The 15,191-nt window shown below is 39.9% G+C and overlaps 1 protein-coding gene across 3 annotated transcripts in view; it reads left to right on the forward strand.

Annotated features, from left to right (window-relative positions):
• The window catches only part of LOC143285510 (maestro heat-like repeat-containing protein family member 1), an 82,196-nt gene extending 68,622 nt beyond the window's left edge, over positions 1–13,574 (forward strand). For all 3 annotated transcript variants that reach the window (XM_076592845.1, XM_076592844.1, XM_076592846.1), the window contains 4 exons: positions 503–637; positions 2,560–2,662; positions 3,279–3,344; positions 4,848–13,574. In XM_076592845.1, the coding sequence (XP_076448960.1) occupies positions 503–637; positions 2,560–2,662; positions 3,279–3,344; positions 4,848–4,930 (387 nt within the window). In that variant the 3' untranslated portion in view covers positions 4,931–13,574. The remainder of the gene's footprint in view (positions 1–502; positions 638–2,559; positions 2,663–3,278; positions 3,345–4,847) is intronic.
• Positions 13,575–15,191: the final 1,617 nt, after the last annotated feature.

Here is a 15,191-nt window from a genome sequence, read left to right on the forward strand (position 1 = left end):
GAGGAATATAGATTAAAAGATTTTATGGCCAGCTGATCAAAATAAAGTAAAAACTTAACTACGCTCTTGAATGGCAATACTGTATTGTAGAAATGTATTTATTCACTGCTTTTTTAATGTGAATTATTCTCTCCTACATTTGTTTTAAAATATTCTTCTTCATGCCAAGCCAGATCGAAAAATTACGTACACAAGAAAGTGACTGGTTAATTGACAGACTGATTGAAGATCATTGTATAATTGTTTCTGCTGTGCACCTGTCAAACTGCTGTTACATGTTTGTATTATAGTGTGGCTATGTCTCCATATTAAATAGTGATGCACATCTTCAGCACAGCTATAGGTATGCCCTTCATATGTGTAGTTGTCACATAGCTGTTAGGTGTTTATAACAGCACTACAGGTATGCCTGGCAGTGTGTACCTGTCAGATAACTGTTACATGTTTGTAAAGAGCAACAGGTGTGTCTGCATGTTAAATACCTGGTGTACCTGTGCCTCAGAGCTGTAAGTACGCCCTGCGGTTGCTGGGCCCACTGATGAGGTCCCAGGCCATCAACGACAAGTTCCAGAAACACCTGTTGGAGGAGGCCAACCTGTTCTACGGGGAGTTCATGAACGACCTGTCCAAGCTGATTGTGAGTGTTCACTGCTGCCCTCTGTTCTTTGGTCTGTCTTCTTTGTTGATGTCTGTCCAAGCTGATTGTGAGTGTTCACTGCTGCCCTTTGTTCTTTGTTCTGTCTTCTTTGTTGCTGTCTGTCCAAGCTGATTGTGAGTGTTCACTGCTGCCCTCTGTTCTTTGGTCTGTCTTCTTTGTTGATGTCTGTCCAAGCTGATTGTGAGTGTTCACTGCTGCCCTTTGTTCTTTGTTCTGTCTCCTTGTTTGCTGTTCAGGTGTGAGGTGGAAGAATGGTTGAGACGTTTATCTGCCAGTACAGTGTTTGTGAGTGTCTGGGTTTGATCTTCCTCTCGTACCCTTTCTCCCAAGTCTGACTGTAAAATCAAACTGAGTGTTTTGCCATTTGGCTGAGAAGATAAATCAAGGTCCCATGTGCAGCATGCACTTCGTTTGCTGAAAAAGAACCCATGGCAACAAGAGTGTTGTCTGGAAGAAATCCACTTCTATAGGTACACAAATATATATATGCATGTTCCGAGGCCTGACAAAGCATGTTGGGTCCTGCTGCAGGTCAAACATCTGCCTAGCAGATGTGGTGTAGTGTAGATGGATTCACCGAGTGCATTGACACCTTGAAAAAGTGAAAGTGAAACCGCTGCCCATGTGGCATCCGTTTTGTTTTGTTTTTGTTTACGTTTTGCTTGGAATAAACTTTGGTACTTCCAAGACAAGTTGTTTTCTTCTACTGTTGACCCATTTTCCATACCTGTCAGCGGCATTACTTTCACACATCACTCATCTTGAAGTCCTCAACAATCAACAATCTGTAACCTTTTTTTTTTTTGTTTTTCTGTTAATGAGAATGATGTGAACATCAGACCTTTAGATATAAATCATTAAACAACAGCACACTACAATTACACCAGCCTGCGTTCCACATTCTCGGGGATTTCTGTGTCATCAGCAAACTTCAGACCACACAGTATTTGCAACACACAGGTTCCTATCCTCTGTTCCCATTGTCTTCATCAAATCAAATCTTGTTTATAACCCAACTGACTGCAAGGGGTCCATTTCAAATGTGAATACCTGTCACTTCTTAAAACCAGTTAACCAGAACCAAAAATAATGTTAGAAGGTCTGTTCAATAAAAAAAATCTAAAAAGACCAGTTCACAGATGCCTTGCTCAGTTCACTGCCATTGTGAACATGAGGTCATGAGGTTGTGCTTCATGAAAGCTAAAAACAAACCACAGCTGACCTGATGAAGGAATGGACTCAAACTTTGGTCTGCAGCACTACCAGAAATGATGTGTTGTTGCACTTTGATGTGTTGTTGGTGTGTTGTTGCATTGTGGTGTGTTGTTGCACTGTGGTGTGTTGTTGCACTGTGGTGTGTTGTTGCACTTTGATGTGTTGTTGGTGTGTTGTTGCATTGTCGTGTGTTGTTGCACTGTAGTGTGTTGTTGGTGTGTTGTTGACTGTGGTGTGTTGTTGCATTGTGGTGTGTTGTTGGTGTGCTGTTGCACTGTGCTGTGTTGTTGGGTGTGTTGTTGCATTGTGGTGTGTTGTTGGTGTGTTGTTGCACTGTGGTGTGTTGTTGGTGTGTTGTTGCACTGTGGTGTGTTGTTGGTGTGTTGTTGCACTGTGGTGTGTTGTTGGGTGTGTTGTTGCATTGTGGTGTGTTGTTGGTGTGTTGTTGCACTGTGCTGTGTTGTTGGTGTGTTGTTGCATTGTGGTGTGTTGTTGGTGTGTTGTTGCACTGTTGATGCATTGTGGTGTGTTGTTGGGTGTGTTGTTGCATTGTGGTGTGTTGTTGGTGTGTTGTTGCATTGTGCTGTGTTGTTGGTGTGTTGTTGCACTGTGGTGTGTTGTTGCACTGTGCTGTGTTGTTGGTGTGTTGTTGGTGTGTCGTTTCACTGAAGATTGACTGTCCCCAGATCCAAGACTTCCAGGACAAGGTGAACTTCTACGTGATGGGCTGTGTGGCGTTCTTCAAAAGTTCCTGGTCAGAAATCCGAAGCAATGCGGCCATGTTTGTGGGTGAGTCAGTGCCTGTTGTATACAGTGTACTTGTGTGAAAGAGTGTGTAGGTGTATTTGTTGTTTATGGTGTGTGTGTGTGTGAAGACTATATGATTAGAAAATTGTATGTATTCAGCCTGTTCATTATTGCAGCAATTTTTTTCTTTTTTCTTTTTTTTTAAAATTTATTTATTATTTTATTTTATTTTCTTAATACCTAGGATAGGGTCTCAATATCTGATCAGTGTGTTGGGTTTTGTGAAGGTCAGGCATCTGCTTTTGTTCCCCCCCCCCCCCTCCCCCCCCCCCCCCCCCCCCCCCCGTCAGATTTAGTGCAGCATATTTGGATCTGTCTGCACACTCTGACACCTCCTTGAAACTGAAACTATTGCAACAAGAATGCACAATAGCATGTCATATCCCTTTTTATGAGGTATTCTTCCATGGTGATTATGGCACAAGACCAACAGCAAATCATTACATTTGTGTAACACAGTGGTGATGAATTACTTGCGTTCCTAACTAAATTTGATGTTTCTTTCAAGACAAGAGATGATATGACATACATTTTCATTGCTGTGTGATGTATAAGCAGATGAAAGTTGAATGAATTGTTCACGTTTTGCCCTGCGTAGGTTTCCTGTTGGGTAATTTGCCGAAGGAGAGACAGACGGACATTACCAAGGAGCATGTGTGTAGTGGTGAGTCCTGCCCCTCCAGTCTCTTCTCTCTCTCTCTCTCTCTCTCTTCATCCACACTCTTATCTCTCTGTCATTTTCTCTCTTCCTTTCACCCATCCTCCCTTTGTCTTTTTATTGCTCCTTCTTTCTTTCTGTTCTCTCTGTCTCTGTCTCTCTCTCTCTCTGTCTCTGTCTCTGTCTCTGTCTCTCTCTCTCTCTCTCTCTCTCTCTCTCTATATATATATATATATATATGTATATCATTTGCTCATTGTCTTTTTGTGTGTGCATGTGCGCCTCAAATGTTTACAGGTCTAACATGAAATTCTTTGAGTCCTCTCTCTCTCTCTCTCAATCTCTGTATATATATATATATATTTATTTATTTATTTATTTATTTTACACAGTTGGGAATCATCCTCCTGTCAAGTCAAGATGATTTGTTGGCTTAGATGTTTGTGGACATTCTGCAGAAAGTGATGAGGACTAAGCCAAATCATTCTCTGGATAAAGTTTAGCAGGCCCACATTACCTCCTTTCAATGGTACATAATCTCAAGCAATCGATAGAGTCCACTTGCTGATAATGAATATTCTTAAAAGGCAGTGCGAGTGTGAAACACCATAGCCTTTCTGTGCCTTGAGTCATGTGTTAAAATCTAATGTTTTAGTTGAGTTAAATCTGTTTTAAAAAAACTGTTTCTGACAGTATATTCAGATCGATGTCTCATAACTGCAGAATTTTGCTGCTCCTGGTAGATGTTTGCATCAGTAAAACTTCCACACACATTCAAAACCGAAAGACAGGTTTTTACAGTCACATGGTGTACACATGTGAGCCATACACTGGCTATACTACACTAAACTATACAGTAGCACAAGCTGTGACATAGACCTGGCCACAGACAGATAAGTAGAAGACTACTGCCAGAGTTCATTTACATGATTTTGAAAGCTCTTCTAACTGCAATCTACATAATGTGCACATATGCTTGTGCATATGTTGCGGTATGCATCTGTTCCTGCGTGTGTGCGTATAGAATAGAAATGTAGCGAAACTGTTTCCATCATTTGTCTTGCTTGTAAGTCTTGATTATGATGCCTGATGTTGTTAGTTTGGGTTTTTTGTGTAACCATTGTTTTTCCATATTGATTCTTCTTCTTCTTCTTCTTCTTCTTCTTCGTTCGTGGGCTGCAACTCTCATGTTCACTCATATGTACATGAGTAGGCTTTTACATGTATGACCATTTTTACCCTGCCATGTAGGCAGCCATACTCTGTTTTCACGGGTTGTATTGATTCAGTTGTTAGTGTTCTGGGCCCCTGTGCTTGGGAGGTAGAGCATGTTATTAATACTGTTTATTATCATCATCATCATTGGTGTGTGTGTGTTTATGTGTGTGTGTGTGTGTGTGCTTGTGTGTGTGTGTGCTTGTGTGTGTGTGTGTGTGTGTGCTTGTGTGTGTGTTTGTGTGTGTGCTTGTGTATGTGCTTGTGTGTGTGTTTGTGTGTGTGTGTGTGCAGCACTGATTCTGCTGCTGAAGGACCCAAGCGCCACAGTGCGAGCCAAAGCGGCTGAAGCCATGAGTCTGCTGTGTGACTACTGAGCTTGAAGTGTAGAAAGTCTGTCCACACGCCTCTTCCTGGGCACCACAGCTCTCAGGTTTTCCTCACTGAAGGCGTGCTCACTGGCTCCATGGGGAGGGAGATGGAGGAAGCTTGAAGGTAGCTGAGGAGGAGGTGTGGTGCACCCAGGATGGGCAGTCTGTTGGCTGGTTTTCAGACTGGGGGATCTTTGATGCGTGCAATGTGAACTGAGTTGGTGAATGGATTACATGCTACCTTTTTTGTTTAATCGTTGAGTGTATATATTCAGCATTATTGTTTCACTTATTTGTTGATTATATTGTTTAGTGTTTTGTTTATTTGTTATTGCTTAATTTTGTTGTGAGGTGTGTTGTTTTTCACTTGAAGTGTTGAGTGACAGTCTTATTGATGTTTGATGTTTTAGTTGTTTGAAGGGATAAGGTTGGATTTTTCATTAATATAGCTTGCTTTACTTTATGCATATTGATATCATATTTGTAAGTGTTGTTGCCTGGAATATTTTAGCTCTTGGATTTCTTTATTATTGAGATAGGATTTGTTTTGCTTTGTAACTATTGATGTGTATCAGAGGATTTGGATTGTTGCTGTATAACTATTGAAGTGTGTCTCTAAGTGTTCTTGACTGCAGTATTCTAACACTTGCATTTCGTTATTCTTCAGATCAGGTAGGATTTGTTTTGCTTTATAAACATTGATATGTCTCTAAGTGATCTTGACTGGAATATTCCAGCATTTGGATTTCTTTGCTGCTTTAGACAGGATATTCATTTGGTTGGTTTATGTTGTCAGACTGCTTAGTTGTAGGGTGAGTCGTCAGATGTATTTGTCTGCTGTTTCTGAAACGCACTCCAGTTGATGAGATTCAGTGTGACGGGCGCTTCAGACATACCTGATGTTCATTCTTCGCTTGGCATCATTGCAGTGTTGGCTGTTGTCTCTCTTTCCTGATCAGTGTTTTTGTAGGGTGTGTGTATGGCTTGCCTTGTGTGTGTGTGTACAGTGTGCGTATGTTTTCCTCTTTATTTCTTGTCTGATGTGCTGGGTAATATATCAGTTGGTGCTATGTTGCTGGTCCTTCACATTGCCTCATAAATCAACACTGACCACCTGGTTGTACCACTTTGAGAACAGAGCCTTGCAATGTGTTAGACAGGAGTTTAAGCAATGTGTTAGATAGTTGTTTGAGCAATGTGTTTGATAGTAGTTTAAGCAGTAACTGCCAAGTGACTTGTTAAAAGTGCACATGCTTATTTGTGTTGAGTGCACATGCTTGATTGTGCTGTTAGCTTCTCACAACAGTTAGCATTCTGGGGTACTCACATCTTTTCATTTCCCAGGAGTGTGTGGTTTTGTGAGCACATTGGTGATGTTGGGTGAAAGAATTAGTTGTCGACTTAGTGCATAGTTTTGTGAATACACTACAGATGTTGGGTGAAAAAAATAGTTGTTGACACAGTGCATAGTTTTGTGAACACATTAGACACAGGATGAAAGAGTTAGTTGTGGACATGGTGTGTGTGTTGGTTGCTGATATCTAGTTTCATTTTAGACTGCTGCGATATCTATGGTTTGAAACAGAAGTTATTGTTACACCATCTTCTTTTGGGAATGAAAAGGGATGTTGTTGTGTGATGCCATGTTTAGTCACCCACACCTCAAGTTTGAATGGTTCCCTTCTGACATTCTCTGTGCATTATCCTTTCTGATCAGTTTTCAGTTAACCCCTTGACTGTTGGCTTTCACCTCACTGAGACAAGACAGAGCTGACAGGTCAGGATGTCAGTGAAAAGCTGTCACCTCACTGAGGTCAGACAGAGATATGTGTTGATCAGAATTCATGTTTGTTCTTCCTCACATCAGACTATTACAGTGTGGCTTGTAACGTGTGAATCAGAATACATATTTGTTGTTGTTCCTCACATCAGACTGTTACAGTGTAACGTGTGAATCAGAATACATGTTTGTTGTTGTTCCTCACATCAGACTGTTACAGTGTAACGTGTGAATCAGAATACATGTTTGTTGTTGTTCCTCACATCAGACTGTTACAGTGTAACGTGTGAATCAGAATACATGTTTGTTGTTGTTCCTCACATCAGACTATCGTTCTGACAGGGGAGAATAGGAATGGGAGTGACATCACTGGAGGACGTGACCAGATTAACACGCAGACAGGTGTATAGGTGTATGTGCCTCTCTCAAAGCCTACACACTTGCAGGTACACACACATTTACTCTCCTGTTACAGCATTGCGATATTAACTGTCGAGGCTGCCAAAATCTTCTGTGGAAGTAGATACGTGAAGTGTTCATGTCTGCTTGCCCAGGTCACTCAGGAAAAAAAAAGATTTAGTTGTCTCTTTGTTCATGTAGTTAGTGTTTTAGTGGTGTGCAATTTTCAGGCGTATGTGTTTGCTGTGTTTGTAAATGAAAGTACTTCTCAATTTGACAGTAATTTTAGCTGCAGTACATCTAGTTATAAAAGTCCCAAATAACTACTTCATTTTCTGTCTCTGTCTGTCTCTCTCTCTTTCTCTGTCTGTCTGTCTGTCTCTCTCTCTCTCTCTCTCTCTGTCTCTGTTTTCCCTTTCCATTCCTCCTCACACAATCCTCTAAGATTTCAGTGGAACAAAGTTTGGTATATAATCCAAAAAAGCATGCTATGTTACACATTTGTATGTGGGTCTTTTTGTTTCAAATTTGTATGAACTGAATTGCAACTAGCCATACAATGTTGCTTCTGTTGTCAATTTTATGAATTTTCTCAGTTTAATGTGTGTTGGTTTTGTTGTATTGTGGTGGTGTGAGTTTTGACACTGAAATAACTTTGTTATCATAAGCATTATGGTACTCAACGAAGTGTGTGATAACATTTGTGCCTTTGGATCAGTAACTGTGTGCTGTGGCAAAGGGAGATTGGAGAGAAGGTATAGCGTAGTGCTGGATTGCATATCATTCTTCCCCTCCCCTCAGCACCTTAATGTGCAGTTTGCAGAGCTCTTTTGCTGGTTGGTTCATCTAAGTTGTGAACTTCAGAGAGAGAAAGATTTGTGTTCATGTTTCATTGCCGTTCTGAACGAGACTGTACAGTTTCTCTTCATGTCAGTGTCATGTTTGATTTTAGAAGAAGAAAAAAAAAGAAAAACAATCATGACTGCTGTTTGTAAAGATGCACAGTTGACCTTTTTCAGTGTCCAGTTCTTGAGGAATCTGTCTTAACCATTTTCGTGCTGATACCACAATAATGCTTCAGTTTGACTTTGTGTGAATGTTGCTTTTTTGCAAACAATTAATCAAACTGTAAATTACTATGGAAGCATAATAAAAACAAGCACTGTTTTGAAACTACAGCAATCTTCCATCATTTTACTTAAAGTAACAAGAGCATAGCTCCAAAATGAAGCTGCAAACATTTACAGAGAGTGATGATAGAACAGTTGGTTCTGAAAAATGCTGCATTTAGGGATATGTGGTGGTGAAAGAGTTAATAGCCTTTGTTTTTTTGTTGTTGTTTTTTTATAGCTGCTGATGATGACTGTGATGATATATATTGATTAGCCAGTTGTACACAATATTTTGTGTTTTGTAAACCATTCTAGTGGTGGTGATAATATCTGTGTGGTTTTTTTTTTCAGGGAAAGTGACCCAGAACAAACTGTAATTTTAAATTCTTTATTCAGTATGCATTGGGATAGGAGAAGTTTATGTTAATCGTGAAGATAGGAATTACGACAAGTTGAAGAATACAGTTTCAAAACTGATCTGTGTACAGGTGTTTTTTGTTGTTGTTTTTCATCAGAACAACAGCTTCTGGGCAAACTTGATGAGATCATGTGATTACTTTGTAATGGTGACTTAATGTCTTCAGAAAATGTCTGCAGGAACTGGTGCTGACCATTATTTAGGAGAACCTCAAAAGAATTGCATGGAGATATCACAGTGTAAATGACTCCTCTTGCAGAATCATTGCTAACTCTACAAAGACAACAAGTGCATATCATTCATTGTAGGAGAAGTGGTACTTAATTGCTTGTCTATATAGAAGTAGTTGTTTATGAAAGCAGTTAGAAGATGTATATTAATGAATAAGTCCCCAATGGTTTTTATTACTCATGAATTGTCTTTGCTGTTTTGGTACTATTAATCATTGTTCACCTTGAATCCTTTCACAAGAAAGATTTGTTAGTATTGACATAGAATGTTGCTGCCATTATTTTTTATTTGAACCATTCCATTGTTTCTCATTGTTCTGCATTCATGGCCCCCCAGCTATCCCCATGTATTTATTTTTAGAGTGCAATTTATTTTCTGTGTATATACATTTGTTGTTGTTGTTTTGTCTTTTATGCTGCCATTCAGATAGCCACACTCCATTATTGTGTTTTCCACCACCCAACCAACTCCACAAACTGTGGGATTTCTAATGTGCACAGTTTGACTCTCTGGAAGTTCATGCTGCAGCCAGTCTGCACATACACTGACTTTGGAGGAATCAGAAAATATCACCCGACATCCACTGCTGGGAGCTGAACCTGCAGATGTTGAAGATGTCAGTCCCACACACTGACTCCAGGCTGTCATGCATTATTCCTTTTTTTTTTTTTTTTTTTTTTTTTTTTTTGCTGCCCCATCATCTGCACCATTTCAGTGGCATTACTCCCACACCACTCATTTAGATTCCCCCATACACAACCACACCCGGGTTTGTCTGTCACAGTTCCATCGTCGGCAGACTGCAGGAAACCATCGATTTTAGGTCGCCAGGAGGCCACACACCAGAGGAGACCCTTCACTGCTGCTGAGTCACTTTGGTGGTGTTCAGTGGTGCCTGTTCTGATTCAATGTACATAGGACACCACCTCCTAAGCCCACCATTATCCCTTTCTGTGGTGTGACCCTTCGTGGCTGTGTGCTGGGCACAACAGGTGGACTTGAGGAAATGAAAGTGATGAAGAGGTACAGGCCATTGGTCTTTTTTCAGCTGGTGGGGGTTGGCAGGTAATGACTGGTAGTACATCGGAGTGTACAGCAATACTGTTTAGCCACAGAAAGTTTGTTACCCAAAGGCTGCTTACATCAGGTCTGTAAGTGTCATGTTTGTTTTTTCTTGACAGTGGTGTGTGGGAAAACAAAAAGCAACAAAGCGTGCTTTGCATGGATAGAGACAATCCTGTCTTTCACTTTGCTCTTTATTCTTATTGTTATGTCTTTTCAGTTTATTAACTGATTGGGTACTTAATGCCTGCACCTGCAGCATTCTCACACGCACTACACACACTCTCACACACACACACACACACACACACACAAGAACAGAAGAAAGCGTATTTTGTGTATATATGTGGAGTAACATTTGCCTCGGTTTTCTTTCTAAAGCGCCTATTACACGTACAGGTCGACCGGACAGGTTTCTGGGCCGTAGGCGCAAACCCAAGGCCGAGGAAACCCGATGTATTATTACACGCAACGATCGGCCTGAAGGCGGCTGTACCTCTCAATCAACACACTCTGGGTGAAACCTCACAGTACATGTGTGTGCATCATCTGTTCCTGCTCCAGACAAATATGACTGCTCTTCCTTTTTCAATTCCTTCCTGAACGAACTCCTGAGATTGTTTATTTTTTTTGTCACAGTGTCCTTGTTTGCATTTGGATCAAATTCGTGACAAAATTGCACAAGTTTTTCGTAAGCCTTTTCCTTTAATTGTTTGTTGCTGTATTCTTTGGACTTAATTTTCCACAGACCCCCAAAGAACGATACATGCCGATGAAACGCAGAATGCAGTCCTTGGTCCACGACGCCATAATTTTCGATAGACTCAATCACACAAGAAAAATGCACTGCTTGCATTCATGAACTACACAGTGTGTGTGGGTCAACGACAGTAGGGTACAGACAGAATCGTCAATGATGAAATGCATGTCAAAAAAGAGACAGGAAATGAAAAGAAAAGAAAAAAGGGTAACTTTTAAAATACAAAACAAAACGAGTCCCACGCGAGTCATTTGCCTAATTTTGACGCGCTGATTCCAAATCTGGCATTATTTTTTACCTACGATGTGATTTTCTATAATTTTGAAATTAGTTCTGTTGTCCTGCCTCGGCACACAACAAAAGAAACCGGATGGCCGGATGTCCAATTTACAGGCAGCGCCTGTGAGTTTGGACGAGAGGCGGATCGGATGTTCGCCGGACGTTTTCCTACGGTTTTCTTAATTACACGTTACGATCGGCCTTAGGTTTGCCTACGGCCCAGAAACCTGTCCGGACGGCCTGTACGTGTAATAGGCGCTTTACATCAGTGTTGTGAATAAAATGTTTATATATTTATATGTGTGTGTTTTCTGGTTGTTGTTTTTTAACATCGGCTGCTTTTTCAAGTTGATAAGAACTACAGAAGTGTTTGGTTTCAGGAGTTGTGTGTATGCACCTCTGTGTGGATACCATTATCTTGCAGTCTGCTGAACTGACTTCATTCAGTGTGCAGTGCACTGGTGGGTACAGTCTCCTGATGCCTGATTGCTTCCTAAGTGATCATGACAATGATCAAAAGTCCCATCAGGAATAGTACACCTGTAAAGGCAGACAATGAATTGTTTCAGATTGATTTCCGTGTGTTTTGAATTAACAGGTGTAGTCTGTGAAAAAAAAAAATTTTTTTTAAATTTTCATGGTGATTGTGCATAGCCTTTACATTTCAACATCTAAAATGTCTAGGTATCAGTGTCAGTAAGTCATGTAGTGTGTGGATAGCAATTTCTTACAAATTTTGACCACTTGAAATTTTGAACAGACAGGTGCGAAATGTTAATATCTCCTTATAGCGAGTGACCTGTGTTCAAGGTAGCAGTTTGCCGTAATTGTAGTTGTGTGACCTCTCCATGCTACCCTTGTCAGGGGTGCTAGTCATATTTCTGTGTTTGTTCCTTGTTGTTTTTTTTACGTAAACTGGAGAAACGTGAATGTGGCTGACTGGTAATGTATGTGTGTGTGTGTGTGTGCACATGTGTAAAACCCACAGAGTGAAGTCTTGAACCTCAGATTTTCAGTTAAAAGCTGCCCCACTAAAAGTACAATGTGATGTTCATTGCAGTCTGAGCAAAATGTCAACCTTCATGGGTTCAGACGCAATTTCACACCCCTGGGACCTAAGCTGTGTCCACTGTTGAAGCTGTTTAGATGTGGAGAACATCCTGATATTCAATATCAGCTGAATTATCAAAACATTCCACACATTTCAAAGTACCAGTGGATGTGGAAAAAAGGACATTTTGTTCGACTTTGATGTGTTTACATACATTATCTCACTATTGGGGTTTTGCATGTGTGCTTTTTTGTGGATGTTTTTTTCAGTTATTGTGCTTGTTTTTATTTTTTGTGTGTATATCTGTGTGTATGTGTGTGTGTGTGTGTGTTTTCACTTCCTTCATTCCTCCTTTCATTTTGTTTTTCACTATTGGATGTGATTAAAATGTGATCATATAATTTGTGTTTGAAGTATCAATTGAGGATGACACTGTGTAATTTGAAGTTGTTGAAATTGCTTTTTGTTTATACATATTCTGTGTGTATGTGTTGCTTGGTATTATCTAAGATCATGTTTCTGTTCATGAGGTAAGAATTGTTCCAAGTGAATGGAAAGGTGCAATATTGAACATTTGTTCTCAAGGAACTTCCTTCCTTTACAGTGTGTTTTCTTTGTCAGAATGGATTCTTTCATATGTATCCTCAGACAAAGGGGGTTTGTTATTGCCTGGTTTTGAAACATTGTGGTTCTATTTCTTTGTTTCGGGTTTTCTTTCTTTTCTTTTCGTTTTAAGGACTTTCATAGAGAGAGGGATTTCGGTAAAGATTGTGATAATAGCTGGCACCAGCAGTTTTTGCTTTTGTTTTTGTTTTCGTTTGTCTTTTTGATCCTGTACATTGATTTTATGATTGATTTTTTTCTTCTGTCAGTTCAAGTCCCATGTATTCCATGTATGACTTTGATGATGTTTGATTCTCCTGTCTGTTCTCTCAGTTTCCCCCTCTTGCTGTCCCCACCCCCCCACCCCCCCACCTGCCCCCCTCCCCCCTGTCATCCTCTCCCTTTTATTTCAGTGGGGTGGAATAGAAGATAATAGTAATGCACAGTCATTAGAACATGTCTGCATTTCCTCTTGTATGTGCGCACATGCAAAATCGAAATTATGCAAATTAATGTAGTTTGATGAGTAAATAAACAGATATTGTTTGTTGTTTGTTTCCTTTAGCGTTATCAGTTTGTTACAGTGTCAGTGATATGTATGAGAGACAGTGCTGCATGGTGTAAAAATCATACTTTTCTTGTATTGGTTGAGCTTCTCGTCTTGTTCTGATAAAAGCTTTTGGTTATATGTGTGTATGTGCAGTTACGAATTACAGCAATGTTGAACTTACCTTGAAGGTGTTTTTTTAGGTGGTCTCAAAACACTTGCACTGTATGACAAAGGTTGTGTGATTGGGAATGAATATTCTGATGATGTTAAATGAACGATACAAAAGATGATGATATTGAGCTGATTTTATGACAGAGAAAAGATAATTGTTTGTATTGGTTCCATTGTTCCTTAAGTGCACTGTAGAAAAGCTGTAAAAAATAAAGTGCATTCTGCATCAACTGCTGTGAGAATATTGTTCTTCTTTCTCCTTTGTTCTGTGTTGTTTGTCTTTTTCTCCTTTGTTCTGTGTTGTTTGTCTTTTTCTCCTTTGTTCTGTGTTGTTTGTCTTTTTCTCCTTTGTTCTGTGTTGTTTGTCATTTTCTCCTTTGTTCTGTGTTGTTTGTCTTTTTCTCCTTTGTTCTGTGTTGTTTGTCTTTTTCTCCTTTGTTCTGTGTTGTTTGTCTCTTTCTCCTTTGTTCTGTGTTGTTTGTCTTTTTCTCCTTTGTTCTGTGTTGTTTGTCTTTTTCTCCTTTGTTCTGTGTTGTTTGTCTTTTTCTCCTTTGTTCTGTGTTGTTTGTCTTTTTCTCCTTTGTTCTGTGTTGTTTGTCTTTTTCTCCTTTGTTCTGTGTTGTTTGCTCTGGAACTTCAGTGTTCTGCAGTCATGAAGTCTGGAAAAGTCTTGGAAAAATTAGAATAACTTCCAGGGCTGAAAAAAAGCTTGGAAAAGTATGTTTAGCTCTTCAGGGTCTGCAAGGGTCTTGGAATGTTAATAAAAACCCTGGACAAGTACATTCACCAGAGTGCTTTATGCATTTAAAAAGCAAGCAAACAAAAATTGATGAAAAATTAACATTGATACCAGGATATCGGTCAAACTCTTTCGTCAGCAGTTTAACAGATAAATTTATTTTTCAGTTCGTGTTTTGAATGGACAATTTTCAGTGTGGTCTGAAAAAGGTCTGAGGACCCCCGTCATGTGTACATGCATGTATAAGATCAAACATGCACGTTAAAGATCCTGTAATCTATATCTGTGCTGAATGGGTTATGGAAACGAACATACACAGCATGTACACCCCCGAAAACGGAGTATGGTTGCCAACATGGCAGAGTAAATTATCAAAACGGTCATACACGTAAAATGTTACATATGTGTAGGAGTGTGTATGTAACTGAAGCCTGACTGAATGACACATTAAACAAATGAGCAGCTCAAATGGCAGCTTTCAGTATGTCGGCTCCACCCAGGTATGCAGCATGTGCAAATGTTTGTAAAGTGCATAGAGCTTGGTTTCCGACCGAGGATAGTCGCTATATATAAGTACTCATATCATCATTATCATCAACTGGACACCTGCAGGTTGGTGAAAGAGAGGCCTGCCCATGATGAACTGAACTCGGCAGCAAGCAGTGGAGAGAGACCTCACCCTAACCTGTCGACAGACGAGGGGGTGATCCACTAAACTTGCTGAGTGCCTAGACTGCCGATTACGTCAAACAGTGCGGGACGGTGACAAAGTCTGGAGAAGAGCCTGTTGCTCGATACGTCGCCTCTTTTATCCCATGTAAGTCGACTTTTAATAAGATTCGTTTAGTCAGCCTCTTACTATAATAAGTAACACTCACATCATGTATGCATTAATAAGAGAAAAAAATTAATCGACTGAGTGATATAGACAGGTAGGCAGAGTACGTGTGCTCCTGTAAATTTTTATGTACTAAAAAAAAAAAAAAAAACAAGAGAGGCAAGGCCTTCAAGACTCACTTGTGATACACTTTTAAAAAAAAATCCAAGATTTTAATGTATTGAGTATAATTTCAAAATGTAATGTTTAAGATACGAAAGATCAGTTTAAAGCG

Source organism: Babylonia areolata, chromosome 9 (genome assembly GCF_041734735.1).
Source record: "Babylonia areolata isolate BAREFJ2019XMU chromosome 9, ASM4173473v1, whole genome shotgun sequence".
Taxonomy (NCBI): Eukaryota; Metazoa; Mollusca; class Gastropoda; order Neogastropoda; family Buccinidae; genus Babylonia; species Babylonia areolata.